At 35.1% G+C, this 27,405-nt stretch overlaps 1 protein-coding gene across 9 annotated transcripts in view; it reads left to right on the plus strand.

The window, feature by feature from the left end:
- USP34 (ubiquitin specific peptidase 34) overlaps nucleotides 1–27,405 on the plus strand; it is a 140,977-nt gene that overhangs the window by 67,531 nt on the left and 46,041 nt on the right. For 8 of the 9 annotated variants that reach the window (XM_075496947.1, XM_075496951.1, XM_075496949.1 and 5 more), the window contains 22 exons: nucleotides 345–427; nucleotides 1,782–1,936; nucleotides 2,873–2,986; nucleotides 3,939–4,038; nucleotides 4,177–4,336; nucleotides 4,768–4,894; nucleotides 4,990–5,137; nucleotides 9,407–9,507; nucleotides 11,011–11,220; nucleotides 11,866–11,991; nucleotides 12,785–12,907; nucleotides 13,035–13,118; nucleotides 13,508–13,594; nucleotides 15,374–15,574; nucleotides 16,943–17,025; nucleotides 18,255–18,295; nucleotides 19,278–19,402; nucleotides 20,492–20,644; nucleotides 21,895–21,999; nucleotides 22,793–22,848; nucleotides 22,949–23,069; nucleotides 26,598–26,781. In XM_075496947.1, the coding sequence (XP_075353062.1) occupies nucleotides 345–427; nucleotides 1,782–1,936; nucleotides 2,873–2,986; nucleotides 3,939–4,038; nucleotides 4,177–4,336; nucleotides 4,768–4,894; nucleotides 4,990–5,137; nucleotides 9,407–9,507; nucleotides 11,011–11,220; nucleotides 11,866–11,991; nucleotides 12,785–12,907; nucleotides 13,035–13,118; nucleotides 13,508–13,594; nucleotides 15,374–15,574; nucleotides 16,943–17,025; nucleotides 18,255–18,295; nucleotides 19,278–19,402; nucleotides 20,492–20,644; nucleotides 21,895–21,999; nucleotides 22,793–22,848; nucleotides 22,949–23,069; nucleotides 26,598–26,781 (2,687 nt within the window). The remainder of the gene's footprint in view (nucleotides 1–344; nucleotides 428–1,781; nucleotides 1,937–2,872; nucleotides 2,987–3,938; nucleotides 4,039–4,176; nucleotides 4,337–4,767; nucleotides 4,895–4,989; nucleotides 5,138–9,406; nucleotides 9,508–11,010; nucleotides 11,221–11,865; nucleotides 11,992–12,784; nucleotides 12,908–13,034; nucleotides 13,119–13,507; nucleotides 13,595–15,373; nucleotides 15,575–16,942; nucleotides 17,026–18,254; nucleotides 18,296–19,277; nucleotides 19,403–20,491; nucleotides 20,645–21,894; nucleotides 22,000–22,792; nucleotides 22,849–22,948; nucleotides 23,070–26,597; nucleotides 26,782–27,405) is intronic. The other variant, XM_075496948.1, reaches the window with a different exon arrangement.

A 27,405-nucleotide genomic window follows, 5' to 3' on the forward strand; every position in this document is an offset into this window, starting at 1 on the left:
CCTGCAAGGTGCTAATGACAAAATGATGCACTTGAAGTCGACTGTGTGCCCAAAAAACTGCATTCCCACCACCCCAAAAAACCAACAGAAAAAGTACCTTACCTAGTAATGACTAGTGTGTCATTCCACTTGTTTGGTACACTTGTCATTCCACTTGTAATGTGTACAACTGGAGTCTAGACTATATACTGAACTAGAATATATACTGAAGTTCAGTATATACTAGAAAGAAACTTAGAAGAAAAATTTATTTATGCTTTTAAGAGGCACGTGAATGAGTGGAAAAAAGTTATGGCAATAAGCAATTAAATAACCTACTGTTTTTATACAAATTTGAATTCTAGATACAGCCACAGTGCAGAAGTTCAGGTTCGTCTTCAATTCCTGACATGTGTGTTTTCAACTCTAGGATCACCAGATCATTTCAGTAAGTATTTGAGGTCACCTTATCAGAGAAGCGCCTCATAGTAAGGGTCACATAGATCTTAATAATTAGTGTTAGCTTAAATAAATATAATATTTTAAACAGATACAATTTTAAATAATCTCTGATACTGTTTCAAAAGAAGGAAGATTTTTTTGACAAAAGCACAGAAGCAACATTGGAGTTTGGATTCTGTTGCACTTCTGAGAGAGCAAATTTTATGTCCTCTGGGCTTCAGTTTTTCTAAATATTGGGATTGTAGTAATTACTGAAATGGAGATAATATATTCTGTATTTGTGGGTTTTGGTTCATGTCCATAATGTTCCCAGAGATCTTTTACTGGAGTGCACTGTGATACCAAAAAGGAGTAATTCTTTATCTTTTAATACTGTCAGAAATTGGTTTACACTCCCTGTAGGGTCATTTGCAAAAGTGGTATTCTGTATGATAGTTGATCTGTACAGATGCTGAAATCTTTTCACTCTAAAAGGTTAAAAATAGAAATCTTTTGATGTGGCTGATGGAATTTGAAGTAGAACATAATTTTCTGCGGTTTTAGTAACCCTTGGTGGCTTTCCCTTCCATAAATTGTTTTGGCCTCTCTCGTCTTAAAACCTTGTAAACTAATAGCCTTCAGTGTTGTCTCAGCATCAGCTCTGTACAGACTTTCAGTTGATTTTATATTGAGGTCATGTATTAAAACGACTGAACAGAGGAGTCATTTGGGTAGTCTCATTATAGGTAGTCAAAGTTGGCATACAATGCATGGCTTGTCCCTCTGATCATTAGAGTAGAGTACAGGAAGGAATGAGAATGTCTGTAGCCAAGAGGAAAAAAAAACTTGTAACACCTTATTTGCTATTGTTGAGAGGATTGCCACAATTCTTTTTAAAGAAATTTGTTGGGATCACAAATGTTTATATGCCAACTAAGAAAATAAACCTACAGTTTCCTTGAAAGGAGTAACAATGAAATAGTTACAGAGATACTATTTTCAGCCACAGTCTCAATACCCAGCTCAAAGCTGGACTCTAGGTTGTGCCTAATAATTATTTATGAACTGAGAAACAACCTGCTGTTTGGCACGAGATCACAGGTCAGCTCACGCTACCCATTGGTTTAGTAACCACTGACAGCACTAATGACTAAAAAACTGTAGCTGATTGCCAGCTCTAAAAGGGGAGAGTGTAGGATTCCTAATTGGTAGGTGGTGCATTTTTCTTTTGTTCTTTCCAAAAACTTCTTGTCCTGACAAAAACTATTCTGATTTTTCTGTATGTATTCTTGGGTTTTGTGGAATGTCGCTATATATTTGATGTTATAAAGGAGTAGTTAAAAATAATTCCCTAATTTCAGGGTTGAGTTTAGAACAAGTGGACATACTGTGGCACTGCTTAGTAGAAGATTCTGAATGTTACGATGATGCACTACACTGGTTTTTAAATCAAGTACGAAGTAAAGATCAGCATGCTATGGGTATGGAGACTTACAAGCATCTTTTTTTGGAGAAGGTAGGTAGAGAGTTAATTGCAACCTTATTAAATCTAATAAAAGTGTTTCTTTCCATATCAGCACTATTTAACAAATTTAAAATTGTTTCTATGAAAAATATGTCTGCAGTACTCTGGGAGGGCCCCACTTGTCATGCAATGATTTTTCTCTGCTTCAAAGGAAGAGGGGAATGGATTGGTATGAATTCTTTTCACACAAGTATTATACTTGAGTGTTTCTTTGCAAGTAGTCTGTGCGTTGTATCTGAAGCTATGTAGCACTTCATTTCAATTTGAAAAAAAAGCCACCGAAAATTATACTTTCCTTTATGATATATAGTTATCTGACTACAAAAATTACTCTTCTTCTTTTTGGGAGGGGTGTATAAATCTCATCGATACATCCACTGAAAATGCAAACATACAGCAGTGGAGCTTTTTGCAAGGAGTCCCATCCGTTTTGACAGATAACATTAGAAAATGGATAGATTGTGCAGTAATTAATGTAGTCTAGTTCTTTTTCAAGGTTACACAGTTTTTGTCTAGTTTTGTAAGCGTATGAGTTTTTTTGAATGGACATGTTATGTATGCTAACAATTTGTCCTGCTGTTTTATCAACGGCAGTTGATAAAACAGCTGCTGTTTTATTATTGTAACATTTAGCTGCTGTTAAGCAGCTAATGTTACAATAATAATTTTTGTTCCCTCTGCACTGTTACAGTCCAAATCAGTGGTAAAGAGGTTTGTTTAAGCCAATTATAGTGGATTTTTTGTATTGTATATAAAATTCAGAGTGTGATCTTTTTCAAGAATAAATTTTAATTGATCTACTACATTCAAATATGATTGGTAGTAACAATGACACTTTTCCGTGCTAATGAAATAAATACCTTGTAAGTGCTACCTGTTCCATCACTGAATTTTTTTTCCATGCTAAAGTGCATTCATTTTATTTAGATGCCGCAACTAAAACCTGAAACTATTAGTATGACTGGCCTAAACCTCTTCCAGCATTTGTGTAATTTGGCTCGATTAGCCACTAGTGCATATGATGGTGGCTCAAACTCAGAGGTAAGCCTAGATTCTGTGCTCATGTTTTTCTTCTTTCTGAGGGAAGGGGAAAGTTAAATTACTTATCTGCAATGATGTATCTCTTGAGAACTTATTGGCTTGAATATTGTTTACTAATTTGAGATAGTAATGTCACAGCCTGTAGTGGTGAGGTCTGTACAGATTTCGGCCTTGAGGAGAGCCCTGGAAGCTTAGGACTCAAAAGTTCCAAATGTGGGACAGTGAAATGATGATAAGAGAGGCCAATGATCCTGACCTTCCCTCCTGACTTTGAGCATGTATGGCTTTTGTCTCTAGAGATAGAGATGGGACACCACAAAGAAAGCGATACCTGTTGCCTGCTTATCTTTGTGCAGTTTATCATATTCTTAGCATAACTGAACTGTATTCACTATTGTGTTTAAAGAATGAGTTTGTAACATTTATAAATAAGATTCAGATGATATTCTCTTAGGCATACTTAATTCTCACTAGAAATCTGTTGTAAAATGTGTCTCAGTTTATGTATGATGTGCTTTAGAAGTTTTTCTTCTGTAGTTTTTTTATACAGAGAAACTATCTTAGAAATAAAATTGTATGTAGGATATTTTTCTGTGAATTGATTTGAAGCAATTTTTAATTAAAATTTCTATCCTTGCAATGAATACCAATAATAGTTGTGGTTTTAAGGCATCATTTAAAAGTAGTCCTGTTTGTCAAAAATGAAAATTAACTCTTGAATATTAACCAGTTCTCCTCATGCTTCAAAGTATGAAAATATTTCTGTGAAAGTTAGAATTTTATAGTAATTGACGTGTGCAGTGATTAGAGCCTGTGCAGAGGAGAAATGGAGATGTTTTTAGTAATTGCATCAAGAGGCAAATAAAATGTCTCAGGTCAGAAAAGCATTGCTGCCAGTAAGATAATGAGGCAATGTTTTGTTTCTGTGTTTGTTTTCCTTTTGTCAAAACAGTTGTGTGGCATGGACCAATTCTGGGGTATTGCTTTAAGAGCACAGTCTGGTGATGTCAGTCGAGCGGCTATCCAGTATATCAACTCTTATTATATCAATGGTATGAACTTTTTTTGGTTTGTTTTCTGTTTGAAATGTTTTAAAGAATATCTAGCATTATCCTCTTTTTATATTCTTAGTATTAAAATGCATAGTCCCAAAGTTGTGCATCTATAATTTACTTTAACTGATATTACAGGTAAAACTGGTCTGGAAAAAGAACAGGAATTTATTAGCAAGTGTATGGAGAGTCTGATGATAGCTTCTAGTAACCTTGAGCAAGACTCTCATTCAAGTCTGACCATTATTGAAAGAGGACTCTTAATGCTGAAGACACACCTGGAGGCTTTTAGGAGAAGGTAAATAGCTCCATTGATGTATTTGGATGCAGAATTTATTTACATTCTCTTATCATAATGATAAATGAGTTATGAGTTATTATTAATTTAAGAATTAGTTTCTTTGGTTTTCTTTGTGTAAATTAAGGATAGTAGTGGATAATTTTGAAAGTTAATATATAAGGTTTAAACAGTTACAAGAGTTGGCCCTTGTTCTTGTATAAAGACATAGGGATGTGGTTCATGTTTTCCCATCCCTCACCAAAGAAACTTTTTCAAAGTTATTTTAGTTTTATTTGAAAAATAGTGAGAATATCAATAACTTCCTCTTATTTTCAAAAAACAGTGAATAAAGGTGCAAGTTTTGTCTTTCCTCTCATTGTTTATCAAACGTTTCTGTTAAATAGGTTTTAACAAAAATACTTTTTCAATTTTTTTACCTGCTTCCTAAGGTTTGCGTATCATCTGAGACAGTGGCAGATTGAAGGTACTGGTATCAGCAGTCACTTGAAAGCCCTAAGTGACAAACAGTCACTACCACTAAGAATTGTATGTCAGCCAGCTGGGCTTCCTGACAAGGTAGTTAAAAGCCCTTTTACAAGTATATCCTACATTGTTAAATTTCGGTAAGTCCACTGTGCCCTTTGAAAAATAAAATACGTGTTTTATTTCAGATGACTATAGAAATGTATCCTAGCGATCAGGTGGCCGATCTACGGGCAGAAGTCACCCATTGGTACGAAAATTTGCAGAAGGAGCAGATAAATCAACAAGCACAGCTTCAGGAGTTTGGCCAAAGCAGCCGCAAAGGGGATTTCCCTGGTAAGCTAGAGAAGATTATGGTCTTTTTCTTCCCCAGATATCCTAAATAAGCAAGCATTATGATCTCTTTTCTTCTAGCTGTAGTTACAGTTAGCATCACCCTCACTTTTAGTTAATAGCATTGTTTCTTAAGCACTACCAATTATTTGAAATAGCAAAGAAAATGTAGATCTGCCAAAAGTTCTTAGATCTAGTCAAGCTCCAAGTCCCAACAGACTTTCCCCCCCATTATTTTTCTTCTCATTGTTGTTTTAATTAATTACACTGGTTTTTGTAATTTGGAGACTCTGTTACATAGAACCTTATTCTACGTTTTGTGAAATTTATACATTTCTGGCTCTGCCATTGATTCAGAATTTGAAGTCATAATTCAAATTCATAATTTATACCCTACATATATGTATTCCAGTCAGGTGTAAGATTTTCCTTACTCCTGCAACTGCTTTTTAATTCCTGATCATCCTGTAGCAAAAATAATCATTCATCCTCTTTTGATGCTCTTAATTTGGAATGTCACCTTGCTCCTAAGATGGTCATTGCTTGCTTACAGTCTGATGAATATGTTTCCTGTTGTTGTTCCCTTTCTTTATGTGTTTTTGAGTGAATGAAAATTTCTGCTTTATCCTTTAGGAGGAGGACAGTTTCTAAATCCTGCTGATGCTATATATTATAGCATTCTTATCAGTTACTGCTGTTCAAAATGTTACTGTTTTCTGAATGATTTTCTCTTCAATGTTTTCTTTCTTTCACATTATGAGCAAGAGTTGGCACATAATGCATGTTATCTGAACAAATTCTGTCCATGAACATCTTTTTCCAACACCACTGACCATTAGTATATGTGTAAACATGAATCTGACTCTCTTTTCATAGTTTAACAACTTTTTAAAAAAACGTTTTAATGAGACACACCGTCAGTAAACCAGACTGAGTTTTAGACATCCTAATCACCTTCTTTGTGAAATCATTTTCCAGCCACTTGTCAGAAGCTGTTTTAGTGCAGAAACTATCTTGTTTTCCACCAAGTGTAGCCACATAGCAGAAATTTTTATTTTTGTTTTAGCTGGGATTTTAGAAACACATGATTCAGAAAATTCAGAATTGCAGTCCTACAGCGGCTGCAGTTCAGTCATGTTACATATGTGCAATGTCTTTTGTTTTGTAGAATGCCTGTGCTGATATCCATTATTTTGTACACTTTTTGTGGATGTTGTTTTATATTTTCTCTATTTATTACACTAATTATTAACATACCATAACTATGGAGAACCATAAAATTTGTATCTGTCAATTGATAAACCCAGTGTCCTTTGCTAGGTTTAAAACCTGTATTAATGCCTCTAAGTGCTTTGTCTTGTAATTGATGTCTGTGTTGGCTGATAGATGCATAAAATCCTGTAAGAGGCTATCTCTTATTAACCAAACTCCTGAAAAAGTGTTTCTGCATTGTTCTGTGCATGCCACTGTGTGTTTGGAATAATCTAGTCACATGATTTTTACTTTTCAACTGCTAATTTTGAGAAGATAGGACTGAAACTGAGACTTGCGGTTAAAACCTGTAGTTTTACTCATCCATACCCTATTTTGGGGACTGTTTTGTTTAGATTAAAAAAAAAAGAAAGGGCTTTCTAATAACATTTTCTTGGTCACAAAGATCTCTGTGAATTATGGTTCAGTGTATTGACTGTTGACACTTCAAAACTTGGGTCATTCTGCATCACAGGAGACGTGTATTGTAAGGTACATAGCACAGGCTTCTGTCTCAGTGACCTTTTACTGTGTCCATTTTAGTATACCTGTATTAGTTAATCTACAACAAAAAACCAGTTCCTGGTTAGGAACCTGATATGGTGATTATTTCATCAATTTAGTTAGAAATCTGAGCAGAGTTTATCAAATTCCAGTAAAAATTAAAGGCTCATGATGTCAGAGTACAAGTTTTTCTCTTGCCTTTTCCTTACAGAGCTAGATCTTGTCGTGCTTAATTGGTTTTTAGTTGTTTTCTCAGGTGGGATTTCAATGCCATGAAATAGATAGACGTAACAGAATATTTGTATCAACTTTTGGCTCTTGAAATTCTAGACTTGCACTTTTTTTTTGCTACTTTTGATTTGTTTCATCTGTTGTTAACTGACTGGCACTTTCACACTGTTGGCCTCCTCTAGTGCTCCTGTTAGCCTGCCTTTTCACCACTGTGTAGATGGCCATTTCATTTCCAGCATCTTTGCACAAAGTGTTACTTTCATTTTCCTGCTCTTGGGATGCATGAACAAATGGTAGGTCTGAAGTGATACCAGTCACATCTAACGCCTGTTGTCTTAAAGGGAAATTTAGTTTGAGAAGATGAAGACACTGAAAACTAATGTTTAACAGGTTGTTACAGAAGTGAGGTAACTATTAATGTGGAAAGTGAAGCTGCAGGTTCTGAGATGGGCTAAAAGAACCTTAAAACATTTATTAGTTACAGGTACATTTCTGAAGTTTTTGCCATAATGTTTCTGTCAAGGGTATATCCAAGAATGCCCACTAGCCAAAACTTTGGGAATGTATCTGTAAATAGTAGATGCATTCACATTTACTAATGTTCCTTTTAACTCTTTCGCTATAATAAACTTAATTTTTTCTTCCATTTACCAGACATTTACCACATAATTCTTTTGAGATCCCAGTATCTATTGTAACATCTCTTGCTCATTTGAAATCTGCATTGCTCAGAGAAATGTGAGATTGCATTTGCTTGTCACTCAGGTTGTTTGTTGTATTCTTTCTTCTGAAATCTGTTACTAGTTTGCTGAAGTGCAGAGGGTGGTAGATTTCTGTATTATTTTTGTGGATGACGTGTTTGCTTGCCTTTATCTGTTCGAAATTATTTTGCCTGACTGCATTGATAAGTTTCAAAGGAGCCAGCTGAGGAGGATGGGAACGGTGGTAGATATGTGAGATTATTCCCAGCTCCACATAAAACCTTCATGGTTTTATTGTTGACTGACAGATGTCTTTGGAGGGCTGCTGTCTATCCAGTTGTTCCCAAGAACATCCCAGAAATTTTGTTTGGGCAGGATTTGAGGATCATATGTATTTGCCTGATACCTCCATTTACCTGGCAGTCCCATCAAAGTTACTATGTGTACATCTCACTGGATTGCTCTAGTTTGGAAATGTCAGCACTTGGGCGTGTATCTCAGCTGGTTTGGGGAAGCATCACCTGTATTTATTGTGTGCATACATCAGCAGAGACTCTGAGGCTGCAGACTGTGGGTGACGGGCTTTCAGGAATTACCAGAAGCAGCAGGCTGACTGCACGTGCTCTACACCGTGCATGTCTTTATGACAGTGAAAGCATGAAGTTGAGGTTTGCTGCGTATACTTAGGCTTTTTTTGTTTTAACCCATAGTCTTTGAATACCATGTTCATATAGGCAAGTGATAGACTGTTTTGAAGCATTTTCAGGTTACAGAACTCTGAGTTCTTCCTAAGATTTCTATAAGAGGTTCAAAAAAATTGAAAAAGCCTCATTGAAATCCCAGTGTTGAACTATAGTGGGAGTATAAGGCTGGTCTTCACTGGTGTGGAGGGCCAGGGCCTAATGTTGGAAAAAGCGTACTTGTAAGAACAGTGGCCGAAAACATAGCAAATTTCAACCCATGACAAATACCTTTGTGCACCGGAATTGGTGGTTAGAACTATATGAGTATTCTGAGGTATAAAGTCATTGTGCGTTGTGATTCTCCGTTACCGCTTGATTGGCTGCGCCAAATGAAATTAAATTCTTAATCTTTTAATTGTTCGGATTTCTTGTTCAATGTTGAGAATTCTTTGAAGGGTGTTCTCAGTTTTTCCTTTCTGAAGTATGTGGCATCTTGAGTTCCAACTTACATTTAAGTAAGCTTAATCATTGCTTCTTTGCCTTTGCTGACTTTATCACAGGTGTGTGATGCAAAGGGATGTTGTTGATGATCACAATCATTTTCCATTATCCTTCTCTGGCATAGCATAATTTACTACAAAATATGAAGGCATGTTTTAATCTGTATTGTGAACACTTTTCACTACAAGATTGGGTGAACTGTTATTGAAAAGGTTATTTCTGAATACATGCAAGTAAATTTAGTTTAACGTAATAACCAGTTTTCACAAGGAAATTGCATTATCTTTTTGCCTCATTTTAATTGCTACTGAAGGGTGTACTATTAAAAATGAGTCTTCACACTTTGATTAGAAAATGAAACTATGATTCCAGAAATTTACTGAAATATGTTTTCATCCTAGGTGGCCTCATGGGACCTGTGAGGATGATTTCATCTGGGCATGAACTGACAACTGATTATGATGAAAAAACACTTCATGAATTGGGTTTTAAGGATATGCAGGTATTACCAGCATATAGATAGCAGTCACTGACAAAGATTGCTTGATACATTGCTTTTGTCTTGTGCAGCTGATATATGTAGTGGTGGTGGAAGGTATACTTTTCTTTGGGAGCATCCTACAGTTTTCTGAAAGTAGTTGTTTCACACTATCCAATATGTGCCTCCTGTAAGCTCAAACTAATGCCATCGGTCCTTGCTGCTGTCGGTCTTTAAAATAATTAATAATTTTAAAAGCCTAATTCTAGTTATGTTAGCAGATGTGAAAACTCAAGGAATAAAAGTACAATTTCATTTTTTTTCATTCATCAAGGAAAACAACAGACCAGTGAAAACAGATTCAAATATCCATATTTTGTCTGAATTGTTGAACACATACTAATTCCATAGTAGCAGGGACTAGCTCTCTCCTTTCACAGGTTAAACCTGAAGCATTTTTTAATGCTCGTCTGGAATTTTTTATCTCAATTCAGAGTTCCAGTTAGAGTGGTCTGCTCATAAGGTTGCTGAAGTCAACAGTATGGAAAAGCCGGATTTGATTTGTGAATGACATCATGACTGTTTTAGGGAGGTGGGACTGTAAAAAAAACTTACCAGCAGATCATCACATATGTCCTTTCTATCTAAAGGAAAACTAAACTCATACTGTACACCTTCAGGGATCTGCTAACATCCTTTTAGAAAGGTTATCACTGGCCGATATGCTGACATGTGCCGTGCTGGCTGTTAGCAATTTGTAGCCCTTGGTCTATCTAGACTTGTGTGGTTCCAAATTGGATGATCTGTTGGACTAAGTCTTTAATTGTTCGTTAGTTCTTTTTGCTAAATGGGTTAATTCAAAAGCAAAACCAGTTTTTAAAATAATTTTTTCTTATAACATAGATCATTTTACAGAATTGAACGATGGTGCAATCAGATGGATTCTTATGTTTGCAGAACTTGGAGGAGCAGTAGCATTCCGTTTGAATGGCTGGGTGTGATCAATATATGGAGGTGATAACTAGTCAGCAGGAACAGTTCATCTGAGAATGACTTTCCACAACATGGTTATGCCAGCATAACAAACGTCTGCTTTTCCAGCCACACTACTATTTGTGTTGCTACGCCCTCGCTAGCGTTCTTCTGGTCCTTTGAGCCAATTTATCTCATTTTTCCTCTGGATTAGTTTTTGTGCCATTTCATTAATGTACTGAGAAGTCAGACCAGTACTAGAGTCTCCCCAGCCTGAATGGCAAAATAAAGGATGAGGGACAAGGAAACAGGACTGTCTACTGTAACAACAGCAAACAGTGTATATAACTACACCATGAATGCCTTAAATGAAAGCAAAACCAAGCTTTAATTATAGCAGTTGCTCAAAATGCTGGTTAGTAAAGATTTGACAACAAAGATATTGGTGTATCTTTTAAGTTCTTAATTCTAATCCTGTTGAAAACATTCCATAGTTTTAGCATATGAATTTTTAAAATTGTCTCTCTCCTCCTTGTTGTTTCTCTCTGTTTCTAGATGGTGTTTGTGTCCCTGGGCGCACCAAGGAGAGAACGTAAAGGTGAAGGTGTTCAGCTTCCAGCATCCTGCCTACCTCCTCCTCAGAAGGACAACATTCCAATGCTTTTACTCCTGCAAGAACCTCATCTTACCACGCTTTTTGATTTGTTAGAGATGCTTGCCTCTTTTAAGCCTCCTTCTGGTGAAGTGGCTATGGAAGATAGTGAGGTAATTTAGAGTAATTTTATTAGAATAATTACATTTAAGTCTTATTTAATTGGATCTATTTTTCCTAACTAGCCTTCTTCTTGTGTACTCTATCCAATTGCTAGATGTGCTTATTCTCTGTATATTCACATTTCACGTATGGTATGATCATTATCATGATTTTTCTGATTTTCTTAACAACATTGTTCTGATATATTTTAAATGTTCTAAATACTGTAGAAGCTATAAAAAAGTAATTCTCGAGAATATTGATTATTTAAGTAGATGTGGGGAATAATAATGGGAATTGGCTTGAAGAAAGGTTTGTAAAGGTTTTATTGCAAAAACTCAAGTTTTGTGTCTTATATGCCATCATTAGCTTGTAGGAAATTAAATAACCACTAGTATATTTGAACCAGTAGTTTATTTTTAAGTTTTATTTACACTCAAATATTTCAAAGTATGTGATACACTGTAAAGATAATGGAACTTAGTTTCTTGCAGGTTCAGTGAGACTTCAACTATCATGTTCTATTTATGGATTTACATTAGATAGGAAGCAGCTTCTTAATTAAGAATAAATACATTTTTTGGACTTTGAAATCTTAGCAAGGTTATTTTCACAAAGAAGTTCACAGTAAGAATGGTTGTTCTGTGGTTTGTCAGAGCGCAAGATGTGAAGAACTCCATCTCCATGCAGAAAACTTATCCAGACGTGTCTGGGAACTGTTAATGCTTCTGCCAACGTGCCCTAATATGTTGCAGGCATTCCAGAATATTTCAGATGAGCAGGTAAACAAAGAACGCTTGTTTCACATGTTTATTGACATGGATGTTTTGGTGCCTAGTGTTTTAGTTGAATTTTCCCCAAATAGGGATGTTAAATAGTAATTATGTTAAGTAGGCTGAGGCACGAGTAAACCGAATAAACAAACCTAATAATTCTTATGAAATGAAACTAAACGTAGATGTCAGTTTAGTTCCTGAAGTTTGTTTTTATGATTTTTTTAAAAAAATTGTTTAACAAATGAAAAGAATAGTCAGTACTAACTGTCACGATCTTTTGGTTTGAATTGAAACAGCAGTTTCTTCAGCTGCAGCCTTGCTTTAACATTATGACTGTTATGATAGTAATCCTTTTGGTACTCTTCTATAATTTCAAAACATGGGTACTTACCTAGTTGTTTTCTTGCCCTATAGATGAAAATTTTTCCTCTTTATAGTTGTTGAAATTACATATTAACAGTTTTTAGCTATTACGGTTCTTTATGGACACACACATCAAAATTTTGGTGGAAGTTATAATTTAGAGTACAACATTTGGCTTCCTCTAGTTTAAAATTGTGTGTACCTTAGCTTATAATAATGTTGGAGGTTTACTCAAATTTCATTGCTGAATTCACATTCAGATTGTTAATTGTGTATAGAAATATGCTTGAAATTGTCTAATTTCAAATAAGAGATGAAATTAAAACCCAGATAATTTGTCCATGTCACTTTAAAAGTCCTCTCCATGCATTTTTTAGGTAGATCAGCATTACGTATAATTGTGTTAATTGTTTTCTGTCTTTTTTTATCTTTTAAGGGTAATGATGGTTTTAGCTGGAAGGATCTTCTGCGAATAAAAAGTGCCCATAAACTTTTGTATGCCCTGGAAATTATTGAAGCTTTGGGAAAGCCCAACAGGAGAATAAGACGTGAATCTACGGTAATAGAGTTTCTTGCACAGAATATATGTTTTTTCTCTGTGAACCAAAGTACATATTGATGAGTTATTTTATAGTATTTTAATTCTTTAAGTGTTTTTACAATGAATTGTTCTTGCTTATCTTTAGGGAAGTTATAGCGATCTTTACCCAGACTCAGATGATTCGAGTGAAGATCAAATAGAAAATAGTAAAAACACGTGGAGCTGCAAGGTTTGATTTTTCTACAGTATTCTGTGATACCTAATATAGTGTTTTAAAAAAGATAGAAAATGAAAACCCATTTAAAGCATTATCTATCTTAGAGTTTTTTATCTCAAATTCAGGTATAACATTTTGAAGTTTTTCTGTGTTATCAGACCTGTAAATTTCTCATAGTTGTGTACAACTCTTTCTTTTGTTTTTCATAACATATCCAGCTGAATAGTTTATCAGATTTATCAGATATCAGATTTATCAGATATCAGATTTATCAGATATAAGTTTATCAGATTTTTATTTATTTAATTATTTATGTATTAAGGTTAGATTGGTATCTAACTGAACTTAGTGATATGTCTGTATTTGCTTTTTCTCACATTGGTTCCATAATATACTTCTAGTTTGTTGCTGCTGGAGGGCTCCAACAGTTATTAGAAATTTTCAATTCTGGAATCTTAGAGCCTAAAGAACAGGAATCATGGACTGTGGTAGGTGTTTATTCACCCTTTTTCTCCAGAATAACATAGCTGTCGTGTAAAGACTTGCATTACTTTCAGCCTTTGTTATAGTTACTTTTCTATAGTAAGTGAAATAAATGAATTCTATAATTGAAGCCACCAGAGTCTATGCAGTAGCATCTTTTTCTTGAATATTTTATATTCCTGGAAGAAGTTATTTTCTTAAAAAAAAAAAACAAACAAACTTCATACTTGTGCTTTTTTATATTTTAAAGCCACCCTTTGTATTTTTCTATGTATTTTTGGTTTAATTTTTTGTCCAGTCTTAAAAAATCCTGGTTTGTAGAATGTAAAATTGTAGGTCATGGGAACATCTCAGAGAAAAAAAACAGTCTGGGTTCCATCTTTAGGAATGATTGCAACTGCATTGATAATACTATTGCATATCACACTTTGTTTTAAAAAGTCAAAATTTGCCAAATTTATTTTTGCCCTTTTTTTGCTTGTTTTAGGGAAGGTTGTTATTTGGAAACTTTTATTATAGTCTGTTTTAAAAGCAGTAATCTATTAATTATCTTCCCCTCTGAAGAGGCCAAGAAATATCATTTTCTCTTGTTGGCATTGAGACAAAAGTGGTAACATTGTGGCTGCAGCGTTAATAGAGTCATTTTTCAATAATGAACATTATTATTAGTCGTTCCTATATAATGTCTTTTTCCATCATTATTCTATTATTAGTTTGAGCTAAATTCATGTCATAATGAAAACTTTTTTATTAGAGTTAATTTTTCTCTTTTATTTTCAATTCTATGGCATTTGATTTAAAAAAAAAATTGAAATATCCCAAGCTCTGAGTCATATGTACATAAAAAGAAGTAAATGAACAAGCATACACATGTATGTATAAAACTGATGACAGTTACTGGAATGTTAAAAAGAAGGCAGGTACATGTTTTATTAAAAGTTTGATAGTTTTTAACTGATTTTGATGTATTTGTTCTAAAATTATTTCAATATTAGCAACAAGTTGTCCTTCTCTCTATTCAGTATATAAACAAAAGCTTGTATGATTGCTTTTATTGGTCTGTCCAGAAAGTATGCACAACACTGCAAAAATAGGAACAGATTCTGCAACTAAGTGCCCTAGTACGGAGTCCTGACTTATGTGTGTATAGGTGCTAGATAGCTGATCTACTTCATGGGTTGCTGTGACATGGTGCTCTGTTTTTGTTAATTTTACTCTCATAATGCACATTTTGCTGGTGGAGCTGAGCACGTGCCATGTTTGGCCATAACCACACAGCTGAGAGCCATGAAAATTGATCTCAAGAGTTACTAAATGGATCAGTGGTTTCCATCTAACAAGAGATGTTACAATACAAAAGGGTATTTTTAAACTAGTATGTATTGTCTCTGCGTGGTTAAGTATATTCAACTTGAAAGCACTTCTGTATACCATACTTTATACCCTGTGCTATAGTTGAATACAATGCAGGAAAGGCTCTTAACTGTTGAGCTTAACTCCTGTACTATTTCCTCCGTGTTATTTCATGCACTGAATAATAGAATGTCTTGAATGCACCTGTTAATAGGACTAGATCATGAAAATGTTTTCATTATAAGTAGCAGCTATTTTTATAATACCCTTCCTCTTTAGTATCTATTCTGGCGAGGTTTTGCCAGTTAGTTCTAGCTGTTTGTCCTTTATACCTTACTTAAGCTTTTCATTTCAAATTCCGTAGTAGGGATAGAATTATTTGTAAAATATATCCCAGAAAAAATAAAATTTAATTTTCTTCTTATTCGCAGTGGCAGCTAGACTGTCTTGCTTGCTTGCTGAAGCTTATATGCCAGTTTGCGGTTGATCCTTCAGATCTGGATTTAGCTTACCATGATGTCTTTGCCTGGTCTGGCATAGCAGAGAGTCACAGAAAAAGAACGTGGCCAGGCAAATCAAGGAAGACTGCAAGTGACCATGCGAAGGGCCTTCATATACCTCGTTTAACAGAGGTAAGAGATGGACACACAATGGACCCACAAAGTGTGTCTGTTTTGTGAACTTTAGAAAAATGACTCCCTTGTTGTGTGAAGCCTTTATTTTGGTAATAAAATAATGTAGGGGAAAAGTTACTAATATTAATCTATATCCTACATGTTATTCTCCTCTAAAAAGTATTTTAATTGCTTTAAAACTGGCAGTTTTAAAAGCTGGAACCAAAAGGGTTTTTTGGTGATGGGTGGGCACATGAATTGGGAATTCAGAATTCCAGTGCTTTATCCCTATTTCTTAGATTTTGTTTTCCAAATTAATTACTCATTTTTTTTATGGTAACCTGTTATATGGGCTGTCCCCATCCTCACTAAATCCATTTTAGATGCCTTTAGTAAATACTAAAATAACTTACTCTACTAAGGATATCTGAGTGAGTGTATAGGAAACTTACCTAAACCTGTAAACTTTCCTACCAGATTCCTGCACGCTAGTTTCCTAATGTAGACCAAGCAAATGTAGTGTTTTCGCATCAGAGATGCGTTCACTGTAAATTGATTGCTCTTGGGCACAGGACCAGCTTTGATTGCCAGAAAGTGTAGATCTGAACTGTGAGCTGGAGCCAAACTTCCCATTTGTCATTCTTATACGTGGAAAGACCTTAACTATTCTATAAGTATTAGGTATTTTTGAGAAAACAGATCCCTAAATTGCCAAAGCTACTGTGAGATAGGGGAATTATCAAATGTATTAAATTTTTCAACATTGGCAATGTGTAAATGCTGCTACCAGTTTCTGTAGCTGGTTTCAAATTTTTAATTGTCATTGATGAATATTTTTGATTGCAGTGGATTTGCTATTTAAAATAAGACTTTCTTCAGACTTTGATTTGAAAATTCTGTGTAGCCTGTCAGAGGCTCTCTAAGGATGAACAATTTAAGTGAATGTATAGTCAATAAAATGTGTTGATCACAGAGATGAGTGAAATTTACTTATCCAACCTCATCCTCAACCCTGTCTCCTCAAGCCTAAGATTTTTAAAAGGAAGTGAATAGTCTATGCTTTTAAAAAAATACTGTGTTTTTACTAAAAGGATTGAATAAATGGTTGACTTTTCTATTCAGTTAAATTGTCTTTCTTAGAGAAATAGAATGAAATTTTAGCATCTAGACTTAGTCGATGAAACATGGGATTTTAGATCTGCTTTAATAAAAAACAATGTAAGTTTTAACTATGGAGATGCTATGATTTGTCTTTTGCTCTTCCTCCCTCTACACAGGTGGGTTTGTTTTAGATTCACACAGTGTGTATAATTTAAAAACAGATCAAAAAGCTTGTTGTTATATTAACTGTTTTTTTTTTTTTTCTTTTGACTTCAATTTTTAAAGGTGTTTCTTGTACTTGTCCAGGGAACCAGTTTGATTCAGCGACTTATGTCAGTTGCTTATACATATGACAACTTGGCACCTAGGTACAATATCTTTTTATTTTTGTAATAAAGCTAATCAAGTGTGCTCATTTTCATCGCTGCTTAAATAAAGTAAATAGCTCTTTCAGTTGTAGTCCCCCTATTAACACCCATATCAGAAATTTAAGTCTATAGGCATTAGACTTGCTTTTCTTAGTCACCTCTTCTGGTAGTTGTCCTACTTTTATAGGAGGAGTGAGAGCGAGGAGAGTGGCAAGAGCTCTCAATGGTCAGGGTATAAGACATGGAGCAACAAAATACATACGATATGCTCTCATAAATTCTCATGCCAAAACTATTTTTTTGTTCTGTCTGTAGCAAATAGCATTCTCAATTTCAAGGCAGCGTAAAGGAGAAATTAAAATTAATTCACTTTTAAGCTGCTTAGTCATCTGCTGGTTTTGACTTATTTTTCCCATCCTAATAACATTAGCTTATTACTACTGAAATTATGCTTATTGTTTTAGCGAGTGTTGCATGTACTGAAGGCAAAATTTTACCTTCAGAAACGGGCTGTTAGGGATTTTTGTCCTTTTTGGCTTTTGTCCTGAGAAAAGCAATTCTGTGTAAGACTGCATTGTGACAGAATCAGACTGATGGTGGGGAGGTCAGTTTTTTTGCTGCATTTGGTGTTGTAGAATTACTTGATTCCAAGTAACGGATAGTGTGTTTTTACCATATTTTTAAAAGATTGTTAAGGGCATTCAGAGCGTTTCCAGTCAAGTCTGCAAGTGTGCCTAACATTAACCTCTAGTTGAGTTGCAGGAATAATTTTAAATATATACAATATGGTTTTGGTTTCATAACCTTTTATTGCAATTTATAAAAATGTAAGTAAATAAATACAAACACTTAAAATTTGTCTAAAGTTTGCAACTGTTTGTTCAAAGTGTGGTTCTCTATGAAGAATACTAGCTTTCTTCTTCAGTTTTTAGTTCTGTTTTACATCTTCTCTTTTTTGGATAAAATAGAGGGGTTGTGGGTATTTCTTCTTGACTTTATCTTGTAGTCAGCAAGGCTTTAAGGGCGTGGCTTGAAGATTTTCATAGTTTTATTGTTGTTGCTAATGTTGAATACTGCAAGAAACGAATTCTGTTAAGATTAAAATCTTAGTTTTCTTAGTGGGTACTTAAGAGTAACTGTGTTGGTACTTGTGTGTACTTGTATTTCTAAGTGATAATCTGTTACGTTCTGTGATAAAGTTCAAATGGCTTTATCTTCTTCCTGTTCAGGGTGTTGAAAGCTCAGTCTGATCACAGATCAAGACATGAAGGTTAGTGCTGCAAAATAGCTACCTGTTATGAACTGATAGTAATGAAAACATATTGAAGATAACAAATTACATGTTTGTTTTATTCCACCATTAGAATGCTATAAAATTGTGTTCCTTGGTAGTGTTAGGGCTGTTATAACCTAGGCGGGAATACACAGAGAGGCTTTCCTTCTCTGGAGATTGCTTTATATGAATTGAAATTTTGTACTGTAGCTATGCCTTCGTCTCCAGAAGAGCTGTTTTTGCTAGGAAAACCAGCTGTATTCTTATCTTCCAGAGAGCAGCATATATAACACCATGATAGAGTCACCAATAGTCACCTTTATTCTGGTTTACAGAAATCATTCTGGGCCCAGAATTCCTTGGAGGTCCCCCATCTATCCCTCTTCGGGAGGTTTCTTACAAAAGGTCTAAATGACCTGTGTCAGATTAAGTCTGTATCAAAGTAATTGTCAAAAGTACAGCACAGGCATGCATAAATATAGATATGTCCTTCTAGGCTTATACATTGCCTTCAGTTTTTCCACTTTGTTCTCCCCTGCGGATGGTCATGTCTATGAACTTGAATTCTCAGTAAATGTTATGTGTCACCTACTAACGTCTTACTTTTAGCTGTTGAGAAGAAAGGAACAGATATTAGTTAGTCCAGAGAAATGTTCATGTTAAGACATGATGCAACCCAGTAGCAAAGTACCAGCTTACTGCTTAAGAAGTAGAGATGCAGGAAAGGATTGTGCCCCAGATTGGTAATACTTAGAGTAATCTAATTTAATTGTCATCAGTAGTAAAATGGTCAGTATTTAGTAAGCATATTGGTGAAATTCTGAATTTAGGTAGTATCTTACATGCCAGTAAGGATTCCATCTTGTAGGTTAGTATGACTGAAATAAATGTCGTATGTGCTAGAACTATGCAACTCTTCAACCTAAAAGCCTCTTTTGTTAGTTACAGCGTGATTTACTCTTACCTTATTTCCTTTCAGTCACCCATTATTCAATGTGGCTCTTGGTGAGTTGGGCTCACTGCTGTTCCTTGGTGAAATCCAGTCTGGCAGATAGTGATCATTTGCAAGACTGGCTAAAGAAACTTACCCTTCTTATTCCAGAGGTATGTTCACGGAGAAGTTAGTGTATTACTAATTAGTTCATAATATGGAAGAAGATTAACTTCAGTTTCAAGCTTCCATTAAATTCAAAACATGTTGTTTCCTGCTAAAAGTAGGCAGGATCTGACTCAGTTACTTGCGATCCTGTTTAAGAAATAATCATTTGTAGTTAAAGTACCATGTAAGATGGCACATTTGTGGTTGATTGCAAACCAGTTTATAAACTCTCATCTTTGTTCTTGGCTTCTGTTTGAAGGTAATTTTTTCATTGTAATTTGTTGAAACTTCTGGGTGATGCCCTCTATCGTGGATTAAATATACTTCCCCCATTATATTATATTTTCAGCTATGCTTTTTGTCACAAAATGAGGTGAATGAGAATTGATATAAAAATGTTCATCATTAGCAAATCTTTGCTTAGCTTTAAGTAATTTTTTCTCATGTAAGAAAAACTTGAAAATTGCATAAAGATATGCATAGTAGAAAATTGTTGTATTTACTAGTGATTGCTTAAAGGTGCAATATAGACATGATGTGATAGTTATTGTCTGTTGCTTTATTACTCAACCACAGAAAAAGCTTACATGCTCACTCCATTTAAAAACCCTGGGAAAAAAAGAGTGCAAACTTCCAAAGCTGGATTACAGATAGTCTGTGGATATTTTTCTTAAGAAAAGAATAAAAGAAAGAAGAAAATAAGTCTTCTAGTGAAATTAAACAAATTAACCATATAGTTAGGAATGAGTAAGTGTAGGTTCCAGCATCACATAGATTTCCCTAATTTGCCCAGATGTGGTATTTTCTATTTGAGTAACTGGCTGTAATCTTTACTGTAGAAAATAAATAACTCAAGAGACGGCACAGACAAATCAGCTTTTTTGTTAGAACAGTATCTTTTGCGCTTTTCTGTAAGTAATTTAAATGTATGTTATTTGTAATATGTGTTTTTAGAACGACATATTCTATCTTGATAACCCGATAGGTATTATGAGAGGAACTTAATGATGTACATATGAAAGAAAAGTCAAAAAAATTTAAAAAATCTTCTGAATAATGTCTGTAATCATTTAATTCTTTTATTTTTCATAAAGACTGCCGTTCGCCATGAGTCTTGCAATGGTTTATACAAGTTATCTCTCTCTGGTCTGGATGGGGGAGACTCAATTAATCGATCCTTTCTGCTGCTGGCTGCATCAACGTTATTAAAATTTCTCCCTGACGCTCAAGCTCTGAAACCGATCCGGGTAAGAATTTAAGGAATTATAAGACTTTATCAAAGATCTATTTAAACTTACTTTTGTTAATGTAAAAAGAAAAAATGATACCACATATTATCATTATGTCTGACATGGTGTTTCTGATACACTGAGATATTAAGGCTTTTGGTTTAGATGCTTCCAGAAACTTCACAGAAGTAGTTAAAGCTGTGACACTACAGTAATTTAGAGCTTGCCTGTGCTTGGAGAAATGCAGAATAGCATTTAGGAAGTGCTCTTGTTCTGGAATTTCAGTGTCCACATAACACACTGTTAGGGAATAACAGTTGTGTTTTCAATATATGCCTCAATTTCCCTTTTAAATGTAGGTAAATCCATAAATAAATCAGTACATTGTTTTACGTGTACATAGGTACCCTCTGGTGTTGTGGCTGAATGTTATTGTTCCCCAGTCAATTGCTGCTGTTTTTCTGTTGGAGTAGTATTGCCCTCACAGCTCTACTAAATAGGAGAGATTCTGTGGATGCTGTCAAAGTTACTTCAGGAGGAGTTCTCACTGTTAATGGTATGCAGGTTAATAGAAATGGTTTGAACCAACCTGGACGATTTTGCCTAAAGTCAGTTGGGGATTGTAGACCTAGCAATGCACATCAGGGGAGGCTGTGCTAGCTTCAGCTGATGTAGCTAGATCTGAAGGAGAGCACTTCTATGGCGGTGAAGTGTGAACCTGGCTTTTGGGTCTCTCAGGCAGTTGTTCTTGTGACCCTGTGTGGCATTTGATTTCAGGTGAGAGTGGTTCATTCAGTTTAAGTCTGCTTTCGTTTTAAACTCTGTTGATATTGAAAAAAACAAAGCTACATTAAAACAATCTACAGAAGATTTTGCATTATTTGACTCATTTTCAGAAGAGTTTAAAATTAGAGTTGTACTAACTGATGTTGAATTCAGCCAAAGTTTCTCATGTTTTATCTAGTCTAATACTGAACGTTTTTGCAGTTTGCAATGGGTAGGATGGAGTCAATACTATTCTAAATTTTTTTTAAGGGTCTGGCAGATCATCCTGACAATCCTTCAAGAAAATTAATAAATATTGCAGAAGAAAAATAGAACATGCACTGTTACCATTGTAAAAGTCATTGTTCTTGTACTTGGCTTATCTTAAATAGGGGCTTGAAGAAAGTAATAATCTTGTAACAGTTACTGTGTTTACTACTTTTTTTTAATACACAGTTATTTTGTGTCATGTACTTCAGAACAAAAGCAATTTCTTTTCACAGATAGAGGATTATGAAGAGGAAACAGTGCTGCGACCAGGTTGTAAGGAATATTTTTGGCTGCTCTGCAAACTGATTGATAACATACATGTCAAAGATGCAAGTCAGGTAGGTTTTGCTTTGCATTCATATGAATGTTTCCTTTTTCAAATTTGGGTATTCAGACCACTTTTACTTCAGTATGAGGCATTTTTATTTAAGATATGGTGAACTGCTGTGAACAGCTCTTGGATCTTTCCCATCTCCCAGCTTTCCCTACTCTTTGTTGTGTATTTAGTAGCTCTTGGTCAAAGGAAGCTTCAGATACTGAACCTGTAGAGTCAAGAAGGGGGAAATGGGTATAATACACAAAGAGGGTGAACTTAGGTGAAAGTAACAGACAATGGGAATACTGTAATTATCTGTGAGATTCACTGTTGATAATTTCAATGCACTCTAAGGAGGGGGGCAATCAAGTGTTTGACTAAAGCTGAAAGAGGAAAAAAATTCCGTTAACAGCCACTTAGCACAGGTTAGAAAACTTATTCACACCTTCTGAAGCATCTCTAAAGGCTTAAAGTTACCTTTTGGGCAAACTCTGCAACTGCTTGTTGCTGACTGGTGGCCCTATATAAATCTCTCTAGTTCATTCTCAGTGTTGTGGCAGGAGTGTGGGAAGGGAAGGAAGATAAAGCCTTAATTCTAATTTCTCCAGCATAGAAAAGTCTTGTCCTCTCCTGACTCTGGATGTTCCCAGTAGAGCCAAAAATTTTGCTCCCCTGCCTTGCTCTCCTTTTCTGGGTGCAATAACAAAATTTCATCCAAAAGCATAACCATCATTTCAGACTAGGCTTATAAATTGTAATTTGTGAAGTACATAATGACTTTCCATTTATATTCCATTTTCTTTATTTTTAATCAGACAACACTGCTTGATTTAGATGCACTAGCAAGACATCTTGCTGACTGCATTCGGAGGTAAGGTTTGCTGACAGTAATTTCACTTGTAAGTTGCATTGTATTTATTGTTAGTGGGACAGAGTTTTAACATTTCTTTTGTATATATGTGTATATATAGCAGAGAAATCCTTGACCATCAAGATGGTAATATAGAAGATGATGGACTTACAGGACTACTACGTCTTGCAACAAGTGTTATTAAGCACAAACCACCCTTTAAATTTTCTCGCGAAGGCCAGGTAAGAAAAGGACACTGAAAGACGGCAAAGAGATCAAAATAGTGTCATCTCTTGTTACTATACTTTCTTCATTTCACCTGTTTTCCACGATTTTGATTTCAGCGCTCAATATATGAGAGTATATCATATTTCTAGCCTTAGGATGATGGATAAAAGCACACATATCATTCCTTTATTAAAAAGTAGCACATACAGTCCCTTCCCTTTCTAACTATATTTAATTTCAGGATAGAGTTCTTACAGCCTAGAAATTTTATTTATTTTCATTTGTTATCTTTAAACAGTGGCAGGCACCTGTTACAAGAATATTACATTCCACCTGTGCTTGTAAGATGGGAGAGTGGCTAGGCAGGGGAAGTTGCTAAAAAATTTCTACTTTGTGTTTCGGGGCCACATTGTCTAAAAAAAAAGAAAAATGAAAATTCCTGGTGTAAAAGCTGACTTAAACTAATGTTTTCGCCTGGTGTAAAAGCTGATTTAAACTCATGTTTTTTTCTACAGACTGTACTGAGCTTATGATTGGACCTTAGTGAGGTTTCACCAGGCAAATAGTCCCCTGTATCCAATTATGTTGTATATATCCTGTCTGTTTACTCTGTCTGTTATGATAAGATGGCCCTGAAGGTAATTTTACTGTCCAAAAGTTTTAATAGTATCCACACTGTGCACTACCTAACATAAAGTTACATTGCTGACAGCATTTTAAAAGACTACTACTATGTAATTCTCCTGGAATAACTGTATTTCAAGTATGGAGAGCTTGCAGATTAAATTAGAGCAAGAATTTGATTCACAGAGTGCAGTGTGGAGGATGATGGAGAAATTAAAATAGAAGAGGTATGCAAAGATCAGATTTATGTAGCTTGGATATATGAAAGTATAAGAAGAAAACAAAAGGGAAGCTTAAGTAGAGAGGAGTGATACTCTACTGAATCCTAAAGTATGTTGCATGTATGTAGTATATCATAGGGAGGCCAGAAATTTGATTTGAAAAATGGATGAATGTGAACAGAGCAGTATCCACAACAAACTTCTCAAAAAGAATTTGGCTTTGCTGAGAGACAAGGACTTAGTGCATTTTCTGAGACTAAGTCATGATCTAGTATTAATTTTTTTAAATTCTATGTACAATTAAGAACAGTTATTAACTGCACATTATAAAGTGCAATTAGTGAAGAGTTTTGCATTGTGTTCAATGTAATAGAACAGGATTGTGAAACCACATGCTTCCCTCTGAGCAAAGGCTGGTGAAAAAATATCCAGGAAAATACACTGGCAAATACTGGAGATAGTTTAGACTTGCCCAGAGGATTCTGATGCTCTGCTGTGCCTTTTCTTCCCTACAGATTCCTTTTCTTACTAAGTAAACAAAATTACTGTTTGACAAATATTGTCAAACTTTAAAGGTCGCATTTTGTGACAACAATGGATACTCAATCTACCTTCTTTGATGTCTTTTATAGATAATTACTGCCTGCCTTATTCTCCACTAAGTGGACAAAAATACCTTTTTAACATATACTGGTTAGCACATCTTCACTAGAAATATATATCTTAAGGCCACTTTGATGGTAGAGAGATATATTTTTAACAAGATTGGGGGTTTGCGTTTGGTCTCTGGGCAAAATCACCTGTAGCGTTCTTTGTCTTCCCTGCTCCAACATGTCAGAAATCAGTCGGCACAAATACAAGATTGAGAATTTTAATCAGAAAAAGATAGATCCAGATCCCTGCAGTTACTGCTTTTCTAGTCTGGGACACCTTAAGGTGGCTGGTGTGTTAAAACACCTGTCTGAAAAAGGCTGCAGCAGAACACTAGGCTGCAGCTGAAAGCACAGTCTAAAACTCCACTTAGTAGTTGCAGCTGGTCTGCTGATGAGCTGTAACATCTACACCTGACACGTACGGTTAGGAATGAAAAGGAGTCAGACTGCTGCCTCCCCGATACAGCGCTAACTGCCAAGAAGTCAGGTATCTATTTATTTTTAATTTTATGCATTTTCTTTCTCCAAAGTGTGGAGAAATCTGGAAGGACTCTGTTTAACTTTTTTGGCCAGAAGACCTCTCCACAGTATTCAGCTATAGACATAAGACCCTGGTTATAAGATTTTATATTAAGACTATAGGAATTTCCCTGCATGCTGGAGCAAGGCTTTTTATGGTGATTTTGCTGTGTACTCTGCAGAAGGCCATTTTTTGAAATATTTAGAATTGAGTTAGATTTTACAGCAGAGCCTGCCTTTTAATGTTAAAAGGCTTCTTAACTGAATATACCTGAATGGGGAAATTCAGGAAGAACATTTTTTAAATTATAGTGTGGGAATTGTACAATGAAGTATAATAGCTGGATTGGTAGCCTGTGCTCTACAAATGGGGGAAGAATTCTGTCCCTAAAAAAAATTCAAGAAGAGATCTTTGGGGGGAAAAAAGCAATCAAAATTCTACAGAGGTAGAGGATTTATTGTCTGATTATGTAGATAATTAAAATGATACACTACTAATATGATTTAATGATTAAATACAGTTTGTTAAGATTGCAGACGTTTTACAGAAGCAGTGAAGTGTAGGCTATGGATCATGTCATGAGCCCTATACATAAAGTATGCACATGAATTGCTGGTTGTTTAAGGAAATTTGTTAAGATAGTGCTTTATAAATTCTGCTCAATTTCTTCTTTCATGGTCTCTCATTATACCGCTTAAATGACTAATTAGTAATGTTCACTTCATAGCTGAAAGGTGGAGGAAAGCCTTTTCACCATTCTGCACTTCTTTGAAGGTGCTGTAGTTGTGGAAGAGTATGACCACCTGTTCTTACAGACCTATACAGATCTTCTGGGGTTTTTGGTGGTTTTTTTTTTTTTTGTTATCCTTTTAATATTTTACTTCTCGTTTAATTGTATTGAATTAAATTGGCTACATAGAAAGAAGGTACTGAAGCTTAGACAGATCTATCTCATTTTTTTAGTGTATTAATCTGGGACAGTAAAGATAAATAACAGTGTGTAATATGTATTTATCATCCAAAGGCAACCTGACTTGGTACAGCTATGCTTTGTGCCTTTCATAGTTCAGTTAATATTCCAAACATGAAACAATACAAAAATACACTTACAGTACACATGGTACATAATTTAGTGCATGTTTTAAGATTAATTAGTGATTCATAAAACTCAAATGAGTAGAGTGATTAAGCTTATGTGCTGTCTTTCACTAGGAGAAACTAGTCTTCAAGTTATTAAAAATATACGTGTGTGGTTTGTCCAATTAAATTATCAAGCATAATTTGTCATTCTTTTTCAGTGGACATGCTTCTCTTTAGGCTATAATACCGTTACAGTGCACTTTATGTAGTATAAAGTAAGTTGTTGAAATGCGTAATTCAGAACTTGTATACAAGTCGGAAAGCTCTGTAAATGATAGATGTCTAGAAAGTCTATAGAAGTTTCTAGAAGATGGTTAATACATGACTGTTGTCTTTTCAAGATGTGTTCAAACTGCTAAACGTACTGATTGAACTGTTTTACAGGAGTTTCTGAGAGACATCTTCAATCTTCTGTTCTTGCTGCCAAGTTTGAAAGACAGACAACAGCCAAAATGCAAGTCACATTCTTCAAGGGCTGCTGCTTATGACTTGTTGGTAGAAATGGTGAAAGGGTCTGTGGAAAACTACAGGCTGCTCCACAACTGGGTTATGGCACAACATATGCAGTGTAAGAACCTTTACTCATATATAGGTTTTGAGTATTTTTGAGAAAACTAGTCCATTTGCATTTTCTGTTTGTTTTGGTTTGCATTTTCGGATTTATAAAGTTCAGTAAAGAAAAATAGGAGTGTACTTGTAATATGGACTCCCATTCTGAAGACTGGATGTTTATGATGGGGATGGCTAGCCACCATTGTGAACAGTACTGCAATCATGGAGTTTCCATTTCCTCCTGAAATACGTCAGAAGAGTCTGCATTTAATGACTTTCTAAAAATAATGATCTATTAAGAATGCATAAGTAGAAACGGGGAAACGCGAAGGTGACGCAGAATATTTTTAGACTTAAGCTGAATAGTCCCACTTTCCAGAAGTAGTAACGAAGTAAGACATTGTTGCCACCAACACTGCTCTTAAAATTCCACTTGTAGCTCTACTACTTATTCCACCATCACTTACGGTAGTGTCACAAAGCAGATCTACGCATCTTTTGCTCACCTAGCAAGTGAGTGGATTTAATCCCATGTGTAATTTTCAGATCATCTGTTCTTAAATATGGGTTATTTAAAGTATGTGGTCCTGTTAAATGACACCGACATGTAGATGACATTGTTAGAGTGGGTTTCACGTGT

Source organism: Mycteria americana, chromosome 3 (assembly GCF_035582795.1).
Source record: "Mycteria americana isolate JAX WOST 10 ecotype Jacksonville Zoo and Gardens chromosome 3, USCA_MyAme_1.0, whole genome shotgun sequence".
In the NCBI taxonomy this organism is placed as follows: Eukaryota; Metazoa; Chordata; class Aves; order Ciconiiformes; family Ciconiidae; genus Mycteria; species Mycteria americana.